Source organism: Delphinus delphis, chromosome 7 (genome assembly GCF_949987515.2).
Source record: "Delphinus delphis chromosome 7, mDelDel1.2, whole genome shotgun sequence".
Classification (NCBI taxonomy): domain Eukaryota; kingdom Metazoa; phylum Chordata; class Mammalia; order Artiodactyla; family Delphinidae; genus Delphinus; species Delphinus delphis.
Window position 1 is genome coordinate 19,624,838 of NC_082689.1, and position 18,123 is coordinate 19,642,960.

At 54.8% G+C, this 18,123-nt stretch overlaps 1 protein-coding gene across 1 annotated transcript in view; it reads left to right on the forward strand.

The window, feature by feature from the left end:
- Positions 1-4,952: 4,952 nt before the first annotated feature.
- Positions 4,953-18,123, forward strand: part of TNS1 (tensin 1) — a 190,978-nt gene continuing 177,807 nt past the window's right edge. Inside the window, exons 1-2 of the mRNA XM_060016138.1 lie at positions 4,953-5,031; positions 10,990-11,104. Of these exons, the coding sequence (XP_059872121.1) occupies positions 4,987-5,031; positions 10,990-11,104 (160 nt within the window). The 5' untranslated portion in view covers positions 4,953-4,986. The remainder of the gene's footprint in view (positions 5,032-10,989; positions 11,105-18,123) is intronic.

The window sequence follows — 18,123 nt, forward strand, 5'->3', positions numbered from 1 at the left end:
TTCAGCTGCCTGGGACAGACTCTGGAAGGCCTGAGAACGGTGCTGAGGAGAGAGGCTGGCAGGGAGGGAGGCCTGCGGTGGGAAGGATGGCAGTTAGACTTCCAGGGGTGATGCGGGTGTGGATGGAGACAGGGCCACGTCAGCGGAGAGGCTCTGGGGGAAGCGCTGCACGGCTCTGAGCCTCAGTTTCCCTGTGGGTAAGACGATGGCGGGGAGGTGCAGAGAGGTGAGCATGAGTGCCTCGTCCGTGTCACTTCTCTCCCTGAGAGCTGGGGACCAGGGGCTGGTGTGGATGCAGCCACTTTTCTAAGGCCCTCCCCTCACCCCTTTTCCTGTCCTCTCTCCTGGTGCCTCCCCGCCCCTGTCCCTCCCCAGCTCTGTGAGACAGCCCAGCAGGCAGGCTTCTGTGGGAGTGGAAAGAGGCTGGTGGGAGTGGGCTGGGGAGAAGGGTGTTTTCTCTCCATCCTGCCCGGCCTGGATGCCCATTGCCAGGGTGGGCCCGAGTCTGGAGGGTGTGGACTGGCCCGAAGGCACAGCCCTGGCCCCATCAAGCTCCTTGTCCCCCTCCTCCAGTTGTCCCAGCAACCTTCCTCCTTTCCGGGTGGGCCTCTATGGGACTGGGGTGTAAGTTTGTAGCAGGAAGGGGAGGGGTAGCTGGTGCCAGTTCCGGAGAGGGGGCATGGAGGTCCTGGAGACCTTGACAAGGGAGCTGCTTCCGCCTTGAGAGGCTCCTGCTGGTGGGAAGTGCGTGGACTTTGACACCAGGCAGGGCTAGGCTCAGATCCTAGTTCTGTCATTTACCAGATGGGCAGCCTTGGGTACGGCAGTTCCCTTCTTGAGCCTCAGTTTCCTGATTCCGTAAAGTGGGGAGAATAATACACACCTTGTCTGGCTGGGCTGAGGACAGAGACAAAGTATGTCAAGAGACCAGGTACCCAGGCACTCGGTAGGTGCTCAGTAAATGCTGGTCCCTCCCCCACTCCACAACCTCCTTCTTGGCTCACGGGATCCCCTGTATTGCAGATCTGATGTGTGGGAGGATCTCCCCAGGAATAGCTGCAGACATTTCATGCAAGAAGTAATCTATCTCTAATGTGTAGTTTTAACAAGCTCTAGGAATAAAAATCACTTTATTAGCTGAGGAGCCGAGCTATATATTATGCATAACTTGATTTTCTCATCAAATGCTCCCATTCGCTATTACATATTCAAGCACGGTTTATTTAGAAAATAATGACACGCCTATTAATTGAGGCTTTTTGGTGTTACACCGATGGAGTTAGGGCTGCAGGCCCTTCCTTCTGGAGGGGCTCATTCTGTTTTCAGGAACGGGGAAGGGGCTTATTAGATGGGGCTGAAGGAGCCACAGGCATGCCTGGGGGCCAGGTACAGCCCTGGCCCTGCCCTGAGCAAGCCACGTGGCCTCGGGCTCGTCACTTGACTTTTCTGGACCTCATTGAAGCTGACCTCTGAGGCCAGCTGCAGACAATGAAGTGTTCTCTTTTCTGGAGCTGGTGTCCTTCCCAGCGCTAAGCACACATTTTTGTCAGAGGGTCCGCGTGAGCCCCCGGTTTCCTGGTGTGCAGTTCTTGCCCTGTGTACCCCACTCTGACCCCTCCATCCTGAACTCACTCTCTTTGGAGTTTTGTTAGCCTGTAAGGGCTGTGCCCACCGGGGGCCTCCTGGCCACGCGTTTGGGAGCTAGGCTGGGCTGCGTGACACTGACGGGGTCCGAAAGAAAACACCCTCTTTGCAAAATGTTTCAAAATGGCGTTTGAGGCACAAAGTCAGGGAGCAATACCATCCTGTTTTTCTGCGACGCTCAGTGGCAGTGTGGCAGGCTGGCCGAGAGCACAGTGCCTGTGTTTCATCCTGGCCCTGTGACTCGGAAGCTCTGTGGCTTCCAATCTGTTTCTTGGTTGGTTTCTCCAGCTACCTACGGCATTGTTAAGTTTTAAAGGAGCCAATACATTTCGAATAGCGTTTCTCCCCCAGTAAGAGCTCAAGAAACGTTAGCTCTCTTTATATGACGGCACATTTCAAGGCCACGCAGCAAGTTAGAGTCAGAACTAGGACCTGGCCCTTCTGCGTCCCCATCCAGGGCTTTCCATTCTGGGAATACTTCGGGGAAGGGCAGGAGGGGGTGTAAGGGTGATGTGAAGGCCCAGAACGTGCAGGTCTTCTCCTGCAGGCAGCGTGCACAGGGTCAGAGCGCGGATGCTGGGTGTGTGGTCTGGGCAGCCACGTAGCCTCTCTGTGCCTTACCTGTGTCCATTTCCTTGACTTATGCAATTTCATTTGAACCTCACTGTAATTCTGTGAGGTGGGAAGGGAAGGGATGGCTAATTCCAGTTTCTAGCCAAGGCGAGGGGGACCCACAGAGGGGAAGTGGCCCGTCCAAGGGGCTACATGGCCACTGGGTTCAGTGCTCCTGAAAAGAGGAAGGGTATGGGCCGGGGGCTTTGCAGCTCTGGGTTGAGGGGTTGGTGGCCAGCAGCCTAAGGATAGGAAATGGTGTTAGGGAAGCACTGTGACAAAGAAACCATCCAGTCATTCTGCCAGGTCAACACCCACCCACCCATGTTCCCGTCCATCTATCTCACCAATGGTTATAGAGTGCTGACTTTCTTCAAGAAGCTTGCAGATATTGGGCAAATGATTACAATAAGATGGGTGTTACCAAGAGGGAAACTGTGGGGACATGTAAGGGGGGACCTAGCCTAGATTGGGGGAGAAGGGACATATCAGGAAAGACCTCTTGGGCGGTGAACTTTAAACTAGATCCAAAGATGAAGCTGTGACCTCAGAAATCCAAGTGCGGGAAGTAAGAATAATTGACAGGATAAGGAGGGGTAAACCAGCCAGTAGATGGCCTTTGGACAGAGGGGTCCTGACGATGCAACTGCCGGGGCTCCTCCGGATCTCACAGACGGCAGCTGTGGACACACCCTTGGAAGTGGTGGCAGTGCCACGGTGAGGGACCCCGTCTCAGACAGACCTGGATTTGAATCTTCGTTCCATCCTGCCCTCCTTGTGTGTCGCAGAGCACGTTCCTCAGCCTCATCGTAGGATGTGGTTGTGAGGATCCAGTGAGGGAATCTGTGCCAGCCGCTCGCCGTGATGCCACCCCTTCAGGCTATCCACATCCCTGTGCCCTCCCACTCCAGGAGATGATTTCATGTTAGAGCACGAAAAAGGGACCTGGGACCTGATGCCCAAAAACGTTGGGACGTGGTTTATGAAGGAGCCAAGGCGAGAGGGAGAGAGAGAAGCAGGCTGATGGCGAGAGACGGTCCAGCTCAGGAAGCCGAGTCGTGGGCCGAGGGCCACCAGGTAGAATCCCGGATTCCCCAAGCCTCCGCGTGCTCCTCTGTCACGTGGGGAGCTCAGTTAAAGCCACTCTCTGCAGCCTTCCTCCCGTGGAGATCCAGGGCTACTCGGTGTCGGAGAGCTTTCTCCTCAGCCAGGTGATGCCAGCACCTCAACCCGTGTTCTGTCCCCTGAGGGCAGGACAGTGGGCGTGGGTGTAATTACACTGCAGTGAACCAAGGTCAGACTCCTTCTGACTGGGCTCACGCTGTTCTGGACACAGGGGACATGGAGCAGAGGCACGTGCATGTGTGGGCACCTGGCGGACTAGTCCAGCGCACACACAGGCGTGACATGAATCAGAGCCCGATTCTGGTGAGCGCTTACTGCGTGTCAGGCGCTGTTCCAGCGTGTTTTCAGGCATTGTCACAACCTGTGGGCAGTTGCTATGATTAGCCCACTTAACAGATCAGTAAAGTGAGGCAGACAGGGGTGAAGCGACTTGCCCGGGGTTACCTAGCTAACAAGTGGGGCAGCAGGGACCAGTCAGATCGCACAGAGTGTCGAGACGGGGCGCCAAGCACATGCGACTGAGGAAAGGAAGTGGCATTGGGCAGCCCTTCCCCTGCGTCGAATCATGAGGAAATGACCAGACAAATCCAGATACGGAGGGACATTCTGCAGAACCGCCTGGACTCTTCAAAAAAGTCAGTGTCATAAAAGGGAAATCATAAGGTGGAGTAACGTGTCCACAGGAAAGAAGAGGAAAGAAACCCAGCAACTAAATGTAATACAAGATCTTGCCTGGATCCTGAGTCCAAAATAAAAACAAACGCAGACCCAGCTGTAACGGGTGTTATTGTGGCAAAAGGGGAAATTAGAATATGTTACTGAAGATTAGATAATGCTATCGTATCGATGTCAGATTTCCCGAGGGCGGTGATTATGTTGGGCTGAGTTAGGGGACAGAGACAGAGCGTGGAAGCGGTGAATCAGGGCCAAGGGCATAGGCGTATTCATCTTTTCCGGAGCTTTTAAAATTTTCATGGTGAAAAAAGAAGACGGGGTGGGGAGATTGATTTTGAAAGAGGTGGGGGGTGGGTATCTGGGGTCATCTCCCTGCGGGGATGAGGTTTGAATGAGGCCTTCAAGGATGCCTAGAAGCTTGACAAGCTGAGAGGGAGGAAGGCATGCTGGGAAGAGAGAAGAGCAGAGCAGAGGCTCAGAGGTGGATGCAGGGTAGGGAGTTGGGGAGTGGGGAGGGGATTGAGATGGCTGGGTGGGTGGGATATGGACCAAGGCTGCTTTCTTGCTGACTTGAGGGAGTGCAGGTCTTAACTTGGGTGCCTGGGAAGGCATGGAAGCATATTGGGGTGAGTGGGGGTGACCCCATAGAGCTGTGTTCCTTAGAGGCTGTGTGGGGAGGAAAGGGCCAGTGTCTTGGGGCAGGAGGCCGGAGGCTGTCGCAATAGCTCCAGACAAAAGAGACGGGGCCTCCGATAGGCAAAGGCAGTGGAGTGAAAGGCACAGGAGGCCGCAAGCGTATTTAGGGAGCAGCGTTTGCGGAGTCTGGCAACTGGTTGGGTTGGAGGGTGGAGCCGGGAGGGGTTGAGAGTGACTCAGAGTTTTCCACCCGGGGCGACCAAGAACATGGTGAGGCCATTAGCTGGCTAGGGGATGGCGGGGCTGGTGGTGGTAAGGAACTTCCGTGTGTACATGAAGGTGAGTTGGGGTTGCAAGGAGCTTGCGTTTGAGGGGCTGGGGCGGCGGGGGCTCCCAGACGCCAGCCTGCAGCTCCACTGGGAGTCCCACGGTCTTCCCCATAGAAATGACCACTGATGCCAACCAGGTCCTGGCATCCCAATGCAAGGTGATGAGACATGGTGGGGTGGATGGCCGGGAGGCAGGGAGAGGACTGAATGACCCTCCACGTCTGTCCTAGGCCTGCTTTTCAGTGACTCTCTTTCCCAAGGCTCACTAGCTCGTAGACGTCTGCCCTCTGACCTCGTCATCCAGGTCTCCTAGTGTGGGGCGCAGGGAACCTAGTGGGGCTGGGCTGGGGAGTTTTCTCTGGGAGGCGGCAGGAGCTTATGAGCTGGAGGACCCTAGGGTTATCAGTCCCCCTTCATCACCACCCCCACCCCACTGTGCTTTGCCCCAGGGGGCAGGGAGGAGCCAGCAAACAGCCATTCCCACCCCAAGACCAAGGACTCCTGCCAAGGCTGCCCGAGCCAGACGCGCCACACCCCTCTGACAGGCAGCTTGGTGAATGGAGGGTGGGAGGGAGAGATCCCCCAGAGGGCCAGGAAAGCCCTCCGAGGCTGGGTGGGCTTGTCGCAGGGCTAGGGCTCTGGGTTTGGAGGGTAGGGAAGAATGACTTCGGCTGGGACCCCTTCCCTCTTCTGGGTTCTGGCTCTCGAGGGAGGTAGGCTTTGGAAGGACTAGGCAGTTCCTGCCATGGCCAGGCCTCTTCTGTCCTGAGTTTCCCCCAGGTCTGTTAGGAGTGAATCCAGCAAGGGAGGGGCCGGGTGCACTTTGTGAGGCTGTCTGCCGCTTGTCAGGGAAAATGATGGTCATTGTCATAGCAAGCCATTACCCTTGAGCTGGGTGCCTCATGGGCTCGTTCTCATCCTCTGCGTGTACCTGCAGAGTAACCGTGGGTGAGGGCAGGGTAGGTACTAGACCTTCGTTTATCTTCCTCCTCTGGATTTGGACATATGATGGTTAGGAAGTTCTTTTCCCCCCTTGAGTCCTGGCCGCTTCTGCCCACTGGGTTTTGTTTTGCCTGCAGTAACTTCACAGCAACTTCTTACAATGACAGCTCCTTCAGATATTTGAAGATGTTCCATCCTAGACTTTCTCCTCCATCATCCCGGCAAAGCTTCAGACCTCTGTGGATGACTTTTCACAAGATTACCAGACATCCCAGTGTATAACCAGGGATGCTATACATCCGGGGTCACTTTCCTGGGCATGGCCGAACTGGTCTCCTCACTTCCACCGGGGTTGCCCAGCCTTTCATGGAGGGGTGATGTCTCATTAGACATCCCTCTCTCTGTAGCCAGCAGCACGTACGTCTAGTCCCCAGATCCCACAGTCCCTTCCTCTCAAACTGGCCCATTATTTCCCCTACACTGTGTACGCTCAGGCTGTCTTGTCGGAACCCCTTATTTTCATCTGGGGACTGTGAGGCCACCGGCCTAGAAAGCAGGTCTCTAGACTCCCATCTCAGTGCTCCCTCAGCCAGTCAGTCAGGACAGGGTAGGGGTGAGGGGTAGGAGTGTGCTGGGCCATCACCCAGAGGCAGCTGAAGGAGGCCTTGAGCGAGGCCAGGGAGTGTGTTTTCTGAACCTGGTTCCTGTTCCCCAAGCCCGGGCGGGAGGAGAGTTTGTAAACTCAGACGTTATGGAGTTGGCCAGGCAGGGCAGGGAAGCCCAGGGCCCAGGGGGGAAGCCCGGTGTTTGCTTGTCAGCCTGGACGTCTCCTCTGTTTACTGGACAGCCTGGACCCTCTCTGGGGAGATTCCACTGCCATGACTATGCTTTAGGGAGGAGGCCTCTTTCCCTGGGCTTTGGAGGAAGGGCTGGATTTGGGGTGTAGGCAGAGAAAGCTGGGGGATAAGCTGACACAGGGAGCTTTGCTGACTTAGTGGGGTAGGAGAGGCAGGCTTCTGGGGGCAGACTAGGCCTGAGATGATGGGGCTTTAGGGCTTCCTGCCTGCCCACCCTCCCAGACAGGCCTTAAATTGAACCCCGAGTCCCCTCCCTGCTTCTCCTCCTATCCTAGGCCTTGACCGCTGCAGTTGACATGGGACTGGGTCCCCTCCCTGGAATGTCTGTGACAGAGATCATTTGGAAGGCTGCCAGCCAGGGGCAGAGATGGGAAAACGGGGGAGGAGAGACCTCAGAATAGGAGGGGATTCACCTGCCCCTCCTTGTGGGATGGGGGACACTGGGTCAAGTCCAGAGCTGGACCCTCAGCCTACCGCCCCCCGCCTCCCTCCCCTTCCCCAGCTGAAGCTGGAAGCATGGCTCCCGGAATGAAGTGTCTGGAATATCAGAACCCAGGTCCTGCTGCCTTGCTCAGCCACCAGGGGGCATTGCTGGTCTCTTGTACCCACTCCTGACTCCACCACGCTCTCTGCTCTCTTGTCTCTGCTCTGGGCTTTATATCTGCTCCGTCCTGCCTCCTTACTGTCTTGACAAATAGTCTGTCTCCTTGAATTCTGAGACAATCTAAAACTTCAGAAAAGTGGCAAATACAGTGCAAAGAACTTTTTTTTTTTTCCTGAGCTATTTGAGAGTAAGTTGCTGACACGTTGCCCTACCACCCCTGAATACTTCCCTGTTTTCCTACAGGGACTTTCCCTACCTAACCCAACACAGCCATCCAAGCCAGGAAATTGACATTGATGTGTGACCTCCTCATCTTCAGACACCACTGAAGTTTGGCCAGTTGTCCTCATGGCGTCCTTTGGGGGCGTGGAAAGAACCCAGTTCAGAACCAGCCGTGGCATTTGGTTGTCATGTCTCCTTCGTCTCCTTCTGTCTGGAAATCTCCTCAACCTTCCCTTGACTTTCGTGACCTTGTCACTTTGGAATATTATGAGCCACTTAATTTGTGGACTGTCCCTCCCCTGCGTTGGTCTGATGCTTCCTCATGACTAGATTCAGCTTGTGTCTCTTTGGCAGGAGTGTCGCAGAGGTGACGTTCTGTTCTCATCCCCTCCGTGGCTCACAATCTCCACTCATCCTGTTACTGGTGACGTTAGCTTTGATCACTTGATTAAAGCGGAGTGTGCCAGGGAAAGTTACTTTTTTCCCCTTTGTAATTTATAAGCATGACGTGGGGAGGTGCTTTGAGACTCGTAACTCCTCATCAGACTTTGACTGTATTCACTTATTTCACATATCAGTATGGACTCATTTAAGCCATTACTATCATTATGTATTTTGATGCTCAGATCTTCCCAGATCTGAGGAGCCCCTTCAAGCTGGCTCCTGTGTCCTCTTGTCTGTCTGTCCCCCTTTGATTCTCTGGTTCCCTTTATAGTCTCTGTGTGTTTCTATCTAATCTCTCTCATTCTCTGTGTGTGCTTGTTTGTCTCTGTCTTTGTCTCTGCCTTTATCTTGGTCCTCTTTTTTTTCTTCTCTGTCTGACTGTTGCTGTTCCCTGTCTTTCTCTGTCTTCTCTCTCTGTCTCTCTTTGTCTTTCTCTCTCTTGTCTCTGTCTCTGACTCTTTCTGTCTCTCTCTCCCCCTCAACTTCTCTCTCTCTCTCTTTGCCTCTTCTCCTACTGGCTTTCTCTCTTATTTTGTCCGTTTTTCTCTCCGTGCCTCTCATGGTTCTGTCTCTTTTGCCCAGGACTCACCGCTACAGGATCTTCAGCTGGGAGTCCTGGACATGCTGGGTTTGTGGGATGCTGCCACCCGTCCTCTGAACACTCAGAGTGGGGAGGCTTGGACCAGGGTAGTAGGAGGGGGACTTGGAGGAGAACCTTCTCCCTGGTCTGTGATCATGTCTGTGTGTGTCCATGCATGTGCAGAGGGCATTGGAAAGCTCTGTACCTTTGGGGGGTGGGGCGCGGGGCTGCAGGCAGAGAAGCGTCAGTGTCTGTGCTCTGCTTCCCCCTGCTGCTGGAGCCGGGAAATGAATCCAGTTATAGGTACCAGGGTGAGGCGCCTCGGACAGGAATGGTGCCTGCAGGCAGGGCAGGACTTCCCGGGGAGTCCTCTGAATGGGGAGCCTTCCCAGCATGTGCCTGGGCTGGGGGCTGCGGGTGGGAAGAGGGTGGTCCTAAGCAGCGTGGATGCAGGACTTTGCGGCTTAGACTGTGTTCAGATGTGTGGTCACAGCGGTGTGGGGCCCAACCTCAGGGTGTCTGGAGGGGGCAACTGAGGCCCCTGTTAGTGGTGGGGTGGTGGCTAGCCAGACACGGAGAAGGCTTGGACTGCCAGCCCGCCTCTCATCCTATGTGTGTGGTGGTGTAGTTTTTCTAACATCTTTATTGGAGTATAATTGCTTTACAATGTTGTGTTAGTTTCTGCTGTATAACAAAGTGAATCAGCTATACATATACTTATATGCCCATATCCCCTCCCTCTTGTGTCTCCCTCCCACCCTCCCTATCCCACCCCTCTAGGTGGTCACAAGGCACCGAGCTCATCTCCCTGTGCTATGCAGCTGCTTCCCACTAGCTATCTGTTTTGCATTTGGGAGTTTATATATGTCCATGCCACTCTCTCACTTCGTCCCAGCTTACCCTTCTGCCTCCCTGTGTCCTCAAGTCCATTCTCTACGCCTGCGTCTTTATTCCTGTCCTGCCCCTGGGTTCTTAAGTACCATTTTTTTTTTTGAGATTCCACATATATGTGCTAGCATATGGTATTTGTTTTTCTCTTTCTGACTTACTTCACTCTGTATGACAGACTCTAGGTCCATCCACCTCACTACAAGTAACTCAATTTCATTTCTTTTTATGGCTGAGTAATATTCCATTGTATATTTGTGCCACATCTTCTTTATCCGTTCATCTGTCGATGGTTACTTAGGTTGCTTCCGTGCCCTGGCTATTGTAAATAGAGCTGCAGTGAACATTGTGGTACATGACTCTTTGAATTATGGTTTTCTCAGGGTATATACCCAGTAGTGGGATTGCTGGGTCATATGGTAGTTCTATTTTAGTTTTTTTTTTTTTTTTTGCAGTACGCGGGCCTGTCACTGCTGTGGCCTCTCCCATCGCGGAGCACAGGCTCCGGACGCGCAGGCTCAGCGGCCATGGCTCATGGGCCCAGCTGCTCTGTGGCATGTGGGATCTTCCCGGACCGGGGCACGAACCCGTGTCCCCTGCATCGGCAGTCGGACTCTCAACCACTGCGCCACCAGGGAAGCCCTGGTGGTGTAGTTTTAAAAAGGATATTTAACCTATTGATATTTTCATAATGTAAAGAATAGTAAATAAAAATAAAGATGGAAGAAGCCTTCTGGGCTGGAGCACGGGGTGGTAGTGAGGGTGAGAGAGAGAAAACTGCGGGGCATGGCACTCGGGGACATGGGTAAAAGGTCGAGGGCCATCAGCAGTAGGATAGATGAAGGAGTCAGTTGCATGCACACGGTGGAGTACTATGCAGCAGCAAAAAGGAGGGAGCTGCTGCTATGTGAGCACAGGGATGAATCTCCCACATTCTTGCTGAGTCAGAGAAGCAGACACAGGAGTATATACTGTATAATTCCATTCATATGAGGCTTAAAAACCTGTCAAAATGGATCTTTGGTGATAGAAGTCACAGTAGTATTTACCTTGGGGTGATATTGACTGGGACGGCCACGAGGGAGCCTCCTGGGGTGTGGGTCCATGGGGCATACGTGTGTCAAACTGTATTGAGCGATACATTTAAAATGAGTGCACTTTGCTAATAAACTAAATCAGAAAAGTGATTAAGAATCCATGGAGGGGGCTGGAGTTTTCGACTGTTGTCTGACCCCACCTCTGACTGGGAGTCTGGGTCGCACCCACAGCTTTCTCTTTCCCTGGGCACCTCCTCCCATAAATGGGCTTGGGCCTTTCACAGCTGAAGGGGCTCTCACCTCTCCTTTCCCCCAGTGCTTGCCTGCTTCTCCCCTGGTCCCCTGGCTCTTTCCCGAGGAGCCCGGCCTGATCACTCTGCCTCTCCTCCCACAGCCAGAGGACCTGGAGGCCCCCAAGACTCACCACTTCAAGGTGAAGACCTTCAAGAAGGTGAAGCCCTGTGGGATCTGCCGACAGGTCATCACCCGGGAGGGTTGCACCTGCAAAGGTGAGCAGCTGGCTGGGCCACGGGGGATGGGGAGCGCGTCTTCACCGGAGTGAGGTGCCCGAGGCCCGGGTCAGGCTGGGATGTCCTTGGGGTCCTGACTTGGCGCCTGGTTCTCATTTGGGAGGGGATGCTGAGCACACGGATAGCAAGCATGTGGGTATGTGTGGATGGCACATGGCAGGCGATGGGTGGCATGGAAACGGCATGTAGCTTATGTGTGGATGGCATACAGGTGGCATGTGAATGGCTTAGGGAAGACATATGGATATTATGTGGTGGCAGGTGGATGGTGAGTGGCTGGTGTGTGGAGGGTGTGTGAGGGGGTATGGTTGGCCTGCAGATGTCATGTGGTTGGCACGTGGATGGCGTGTGGTCGGCACGTGGAGGGCCTGTGGAAGGTGTGTGTGGGGGGTGTGCCTGGCACCAGGAGTACTGCAAAGATGCCAAGCCGCGGTCCTGCCCTTGTGGCAGCTTAGGGGTGAGTTTAAGAGGCCCCCAGTTAGCCTCGGGGGAGGGCCTGCTGAACGGCAGGCTTTTGTAATCCCTGTTCTCATGTGCTCCTGGAACGGCCTGGGCTTGGCTGTCACGGCTGCCGGAGGAGTTGGTGTCTTGCCCCAGGTCACACTATGAAATCAGAAGGAGGCCTCTGCACCCAGTCTCAGCGACTGACACCGTCACCCAGCCAGTTGCCCCACCAGATGCCTCCCTCTCTCTCACCCCCACCTCCCATCGATCACCAGCACTCCACCCTCCATGCAGCTTGAGTCGCTGAGCCTCTCTGCAGCCAATTCACCCGTGCAGCTGACGGCTGCCCCTCTGCCTCTGGCATCCTGACCCGCCCTCTCAGCCTGCCTCCGCACCAGCTTCCGGAGGGCCTCGATGTCAGGTCCCTGGGTTTAGCCTTGGGAGCCCCCGCTCCCCGAAGACAGCGCACGCCCCTTCCTGCGGCTGCGCGGCCTGGTGTTGGAGGTTGGAGAGGGTGGATGGAAGTGTGTGTGTGTGCGTGTGCATGTGGGGGGCATTCCAGGCAAAGCCTTTCGGGCCAAGGGCAGAATTTTATGGTCCTTAATTGCAGGACTGGGACACACCCAGACTGAATTTAGGGGGCCCGACAGGAATTTATGCCATACCAAAATTAGCCACACGGTGGCACCCTCCTCCCAAGAGTCCTGGCTGGCGCGGGTGGTGGTTTCGGGTCGGAGCTGGGAGAAGACGGGGAGGCGTTGCCTAGGCTGGGGTTTTGCCTTTTGCTTCCGTCACCACCTCCTCCTCATCCCGTCCCTTGAACCTGCTCATGTTAGCCCCCCCCGCCCCGTTCCTTCCTTCCTCGCCCAATGCACCTTCCCTTCCCCGCAGTGACTCTGACACAGCTCTGATAGGAGGCAGCACAGGGCTGGGGGTGTAAGGAAGTCCGGCACTCTCACTGCGTGACCTTGGGCACACCTCTGGCCGCATATTCTGTGATCGTCTGTGGTCCTAACTTCCCCAGATGACCTGGCTTGAGGGCCCGGGTTGAGGAGGGGATTTGACCCCATGTGCATGGAAGGCTCCCAAGGCAAGCAGAGATGACCCCGCTCTCACCTGGTTCAGAGCCTGGCCCTGCTGGTGTGAACCGGAGTGGAGGGTAGGTGGCCAGTGGGCTGCCAGGCTGGGGTGGCCGCTCTGGGTGAGTTAGTGGGAAGAAGAGGGAAAAAAGCCAGGGCCGCTCTCCAGAGGCACCACCAGGTGTCAGGACTGGGCCATGGAAGGACCAGGGACCCCCAGCCCCACAAGGGAAGACAGAAGACTCCCAGCTATACAGGCCACATGTGTATCCCCAGCAAGAGGGTTGGGGTCACTAGGCTTGGGGGCAGGGTTGGGGCCACTGGGCTTACTGGTGGGAGATGCAGGAGTGTGCCAACTCTCTGTGCTTTGGAACCAGGAGGTTGTGGTGGCATGAGATCCCCCTTATCCTTCCCTCTCTCCCTTCCTCCATCCATCCATCCATCCATCCATCCATCCATCCATCCAGGGCCACCAGATATAGTTGTACAGGTTGTTCTCTGGCTGAGGGGGCCGTTCACCAAGGCCAATCCAAAGGGTTTGCTGTGCTCTCTGGTTCCTCTTCCAGTCTTCAAGTCTCCGGCTGCACCATGGTGACCCTCTGGATTCGTGGCTGGGGGTTCTGGGTCGAATGTCAAGGCCCTGCATTCACAGTCTCCATGGGGCTTGCAAAGCTGAGGGAATTTTGCTGCAGACAGGGGCAGTGAGGACACCTTCCCAGATCTAGAGAGACGGGGGCATTTTCCTGTCTCCCACTGGCTGCCCTGCCCCATAGCTCCCCATCCTACTGCATTTCACTGTTTAAGGGACTCTGGCTGAAGGGGGTGAGGTGGGAGACGGGGTCGGGAAGAGAGTCAAGGAACCTGGGGTCTAGTTCTGGTTCTGGGAGACTCAAAGGCGAACAAGGCAGACCAAGAACGAAGGTGTGTGGACATGTGGGTGTAAGCGTGACGGATGTACAGGCAAAGAGGTGGTCGTGAGACTGCGGCTGGTCTTTTGCTGTGCTGAGTCTGTTTCCTCCTGTGTATTGCGGGGTTAATAGTAAACCCTGTCCTCGTCTCTTGAGGGGTGCTTGTGAGGGGCACTGAGGTTCTGTGTGTGGCTGTAAAGTGAGCACTAGTGTCAGGACAAAGGCTCCCTGTGTGGAGACAGAGATGGATGAGACAACTGGAGGAGAAGAGGCCTGGGGCCTTTGTCAGTGGCCCAGCCTCGACTTCTGGGCCTGCCACTCACAGGCCAGGTGACCTCAGATAAATCCCTTCACCGCTTGAACCTCAGTTTCCTCATCTATAGATAAGGGTTTGGACCAAGAATATCTGCTGAGGGCTTCCCTGGTGGCGCAGTGGTTGAGAATCTGCCTGCCGATGCAAGGGACACGGGTTCAAGCCCTGGTCTGGGAAGGTCCCACATGCCGCGGAGCAGCTGGGCCCGTGAGCCACAACTACTGAGCCTGCGCGTCCGGAGCCTGTGCTCCGCAACAGGAGAGGCCACGATAGTGAGAGGCCCGCGCATCGCGATGAACAGTGGCCCCCGCTTGCCACGACTAGAGAAAGCCCTCGCACAGAAACAAAGGCCCAACACAGCCAAAAATAAATAAATAAACAGACCAATGAAACAACAAAAAAGAATATCTACTGAGGCCCAGACCGTGGGGGTCCTGGAGAATTCCCTTGTTGGAGTCTGGAGAGCCTGGATAACCTCCCAGTGTAGGCTGCCACTCCACCCCCGTGTGCATGTGTACACCCATCTGACAGTCATGAACCTCTGGGCTGGATGCCATGCCAGGTACTGGTGCCAAGACCCAGCCCCTGGCCTGGGAAGACAGACATGCTGTGAGTCAGGGAGCCCGATGGCAAAGCTGGCACAGGGGTGTGTGTGAAAAGCTGTCTCTGACTCAGCAGAGATTTTCCTGTCAAGCTTCAGGAGGGAATCCATATGTAGGCTGGGCCTTGAGGGATGTGTAGGAGTTCTTCAGTTCAAACAGAGGGTTTCCCACAGGTCTCTGGGAGCAGTGCTCTAGGGAGTCTAGGGCCTTGCCCAAGGGCCCTAGCCTCCCACCAGGCTGAAACCCAAGGGAAGAGACCAGAATGCCAGCTCAAGGGCCCAAGGCCTGCCATCTGGATCTGGATTGGGGCCCAGACTTAGAGTACTCCCCTTCTTAATGTTTCTGGTCAGCTTGGAAGGTGGGGGCAGTTACCTGCAGTTTCCCCAGGGTGGAAACGTGCCTTAATGGGAGAAGTCTATCTAGAAGCCCTCACTGGTTGGATTTGGGGAAACCGTGTTTCAGGGAGCTTTCTCTTTACTGGGGATCCCAGCTTCTACCCTGTGTCTGAGTCACTCCCTTCTTGGAGTCACTGGAAGCAGCCTGGTAGGGTGGGAAGATGCTGTTTTCCAGTCCTGGCTTCCCCCTGCGTGGTTGTGTGACCTTGGGTGAGACAATTAACCTCTCTGGGCCTGGTTTTCCTGGTTCTCTAAATGAGGGGTTGGACTAGATCAGAGGTTCTTAACCATATTCCAAAGGAGCTGTAGGGTTCTTTAGGGGCCCGAGGGGGTAGGAAAAAGGGGGAAACCCAAGGGCAGGCTTAAGGACCTGGGGCCCTGGAACCCCTGCCCACTTTAATCAGAGCAGCTCTGGTTTTAGGAGTTAAATATATCAGGAAGCAGGATGGTGTGGGGGTCTTGCACTTGGCTCAGACATCCTAGATTCAAATCCCAGCTCTTACCAGTGAGAACTGAGGCAGACTGTTTCACCTTTCTCTGCCTTAGTTGCCTCGCCTTTAAAACGGGACACACGGCAAACCTCCCGCCTTGGGCTACCGTGGGGATTGCCTGAGATAATATATGTAAAGTGCTCAGAACAGATCCTGGCACATAACAAGCGTTCAGTAAGTGCCAACCAATATCACTGAGATTCCATGTAAGAGTCCAGCTGCATCAGGATTTTGGCTGCCAAAACAAGAGCTTGAAAACCACTGGATGGGATGACCTGGAAGGTTTCTTCGTGCTTCAACTTCAGAGCCGCCCCATACCCACTCCCCCGCGACCAGCCCCGGAGTCACCTTGCATTAGGGTTCTCCAGAGAAACAGGACAACAGGATAGATAGGTAAGTAGGTAGATAGATAGACAGATATTCATTATAAGGAACTGGCTCACATGATTGTAGAGACTTGGCAAGTCCAAAATCTGCAGGGCAGACGGTCAGGTTGGAGACCCAGGGAAGAGTTGCAGTTCAAGTCCAAAAGCTGGCAGAATGCCTTCTTGCCTGGGGAGATCAGTCTTTGTTGTTCAGGCCTTCAACTGATTGGACGGGGCCCACCCACATAGGGCAGGGAATGTGCTTTACTCAGAATCAACTGATTTAAATGTTCATCTCATCCAAAAAAACAAACCATTCACAGAAACATCTAGAAGAATGTTAAACAAATCTCTGGGTACCATGGACTAGCCAAGTTGGCACCTAATATAAACCATCATATGCCTCCAGGCCAGGCTACGGAAGTAAGCAAGGCAGGGAAGGGCGGCGAGGCCTGGTGGGCAGGTGGGCGGCTGAGCAGGTCTCTGCCAGCTGGGGAAGGAGCGGAGGCCGGCCGCGCATGCAGGCAGTTATCGCCGGGGTCAGGTGCACACCGAGGCTATGCGCTCATTTTCCGACCCGAGGCCAGGAGGAAAAGGCCATTTAGATCCCAACAATGTGGCTTCCTGTGTTCCCGAGAGGCAGGAAGCCACCCCAGGAGAGAGTCCAGGCAGCCCAGCAAGGCAGGAGTTGGCCAAGGGCTGGGGTTGGGGTGCAGTGCCCCACCCCTGCAGGTAACCTACAGACCCCTCCCCTCTATGGTGCTTTCTCCTCCGTCTCAGGCCGCTGGCCTGGCCCTGCTGTGAGGGGGCAGTGTTGACACCCGTGGGCTGAGGTGGGGCTCCTGGGCTCCATGGAGTTTTGGTTTGACAGGGTCCCTCCCCAGGGGGCTTCATCTTGCAGGGTCACTAGCCTTCCGTGGGAGCTAGGGAAGGCCATGGTCTTCTCAGGTGGGGTGGATCATGAGATGTGTGTCCAGGGAGGACTCAGGCATCTGAGGGATGCCAGGAGGGGGAGGCTGGAGTTTTCCTGCCCTCGTTCCCCCGCAACGAGAAATGGTACCCTGTGGAGTGGGCATCCCTGTCAACCGGGTGTTTCCTCAACAGCGTTTGGGATGTTTTCAGGGTTGGAACCTGGGTTCCCCCCTTTGTTGGTTGTGGGGAGGAAGTGGTGGGTGGTGACTATGATGGAGGGACTGGCTGGGGTTATACACACACTCTCACAGCTGGAAGAGAGCTTGCAGACCATCTGTTCCAGGGGTCGGAAATGCAAGGGCCTTCAGAAAAAAGCAGGCAAGTGAGTGTGGACAGCAGGCCCTGGTGGGGGCCCCAGGGATCCGGAGAGAGCTGCTCTGCTGGAAGGCACTCCAACTAAGAGAAGAATTCTTGCCTTTGTGACTTAACCACTGAGCCGGTTAATGAAGACAAGCGTGCAGGCCCAATCTACCCTGGAGGCTGCCAGTTGGCTGCCTTATTTTCTGAGCAGGAGTCTGAGACTCAGAGAGGGGAGTGACTTGCTTCAGGTCACACAGCTCTGATAGCAGTCAGGACTAGAACCCAGCTCTCCTGACTCGGGGCTCTTCCATATAATAACAATCACGAAGGTGATGGAGATGCGGCTGATATAGCTAATCCTTATACAGAATGTACTCTGGGCTGGCCACGTATATTAACTCATTTAATTCTCACAACTCTGTGACGTAGATGCTATTATTACCCCCATTTTCGAGATGAAGGGATGAAGGCTCAGAGTGGTTAAGTAACTTGCCCCAGATCACAGAGCTGGTGTGTGACCTGCATCTGAGCTGAGAGCCAATGTACATGAAGCCAGGTAGGTAAGTGGGTAGGTGGAGAGCAGGACCCATGGACGAATGGATGAAGGATCAGTTAACTCCTTTAGTGCTCCCACTAGGCTTGATCATAGGTGGTGTTTGTCCTGAAGCACTTGGGAAGACTGACTATGGTCCCCACCTGCCTTCTCCCAGCAGGGGGTGGAGCTGAAGAGCCAGGCTCCCCGACCCTCACTTGTGTCTTTTCTGTTGCCCCAGAGTGTCAGTCCTGGTTCCAGGGGTTTAGGCTGGGGAGAATCCTTCCAGTTTGAAATTTACTATACATTTATTGAGCCCATCTATGCCAGACCTAGTGCTAGGGGATGGGGCAGGATACAAAGCTGCAAAGTTGAACAGGACCTCCCTTTCTGTCTTAAAGCAGTTGAATGTGGGGGAGAACCAATAATAAAGGAATACTTAGTCCTCCAAGGTGACAAGCACTTTCCAAGCGTTGTGGGCTGAGGATTCTTGGAGCACAGAGGAGAGAGGGACCATCTTTGAATTATCCAGGGAGGGACATTTTGAACTGGGCCTTGAAGGATGTATATGAGCTCACCATTCCAGACCTGAACCTT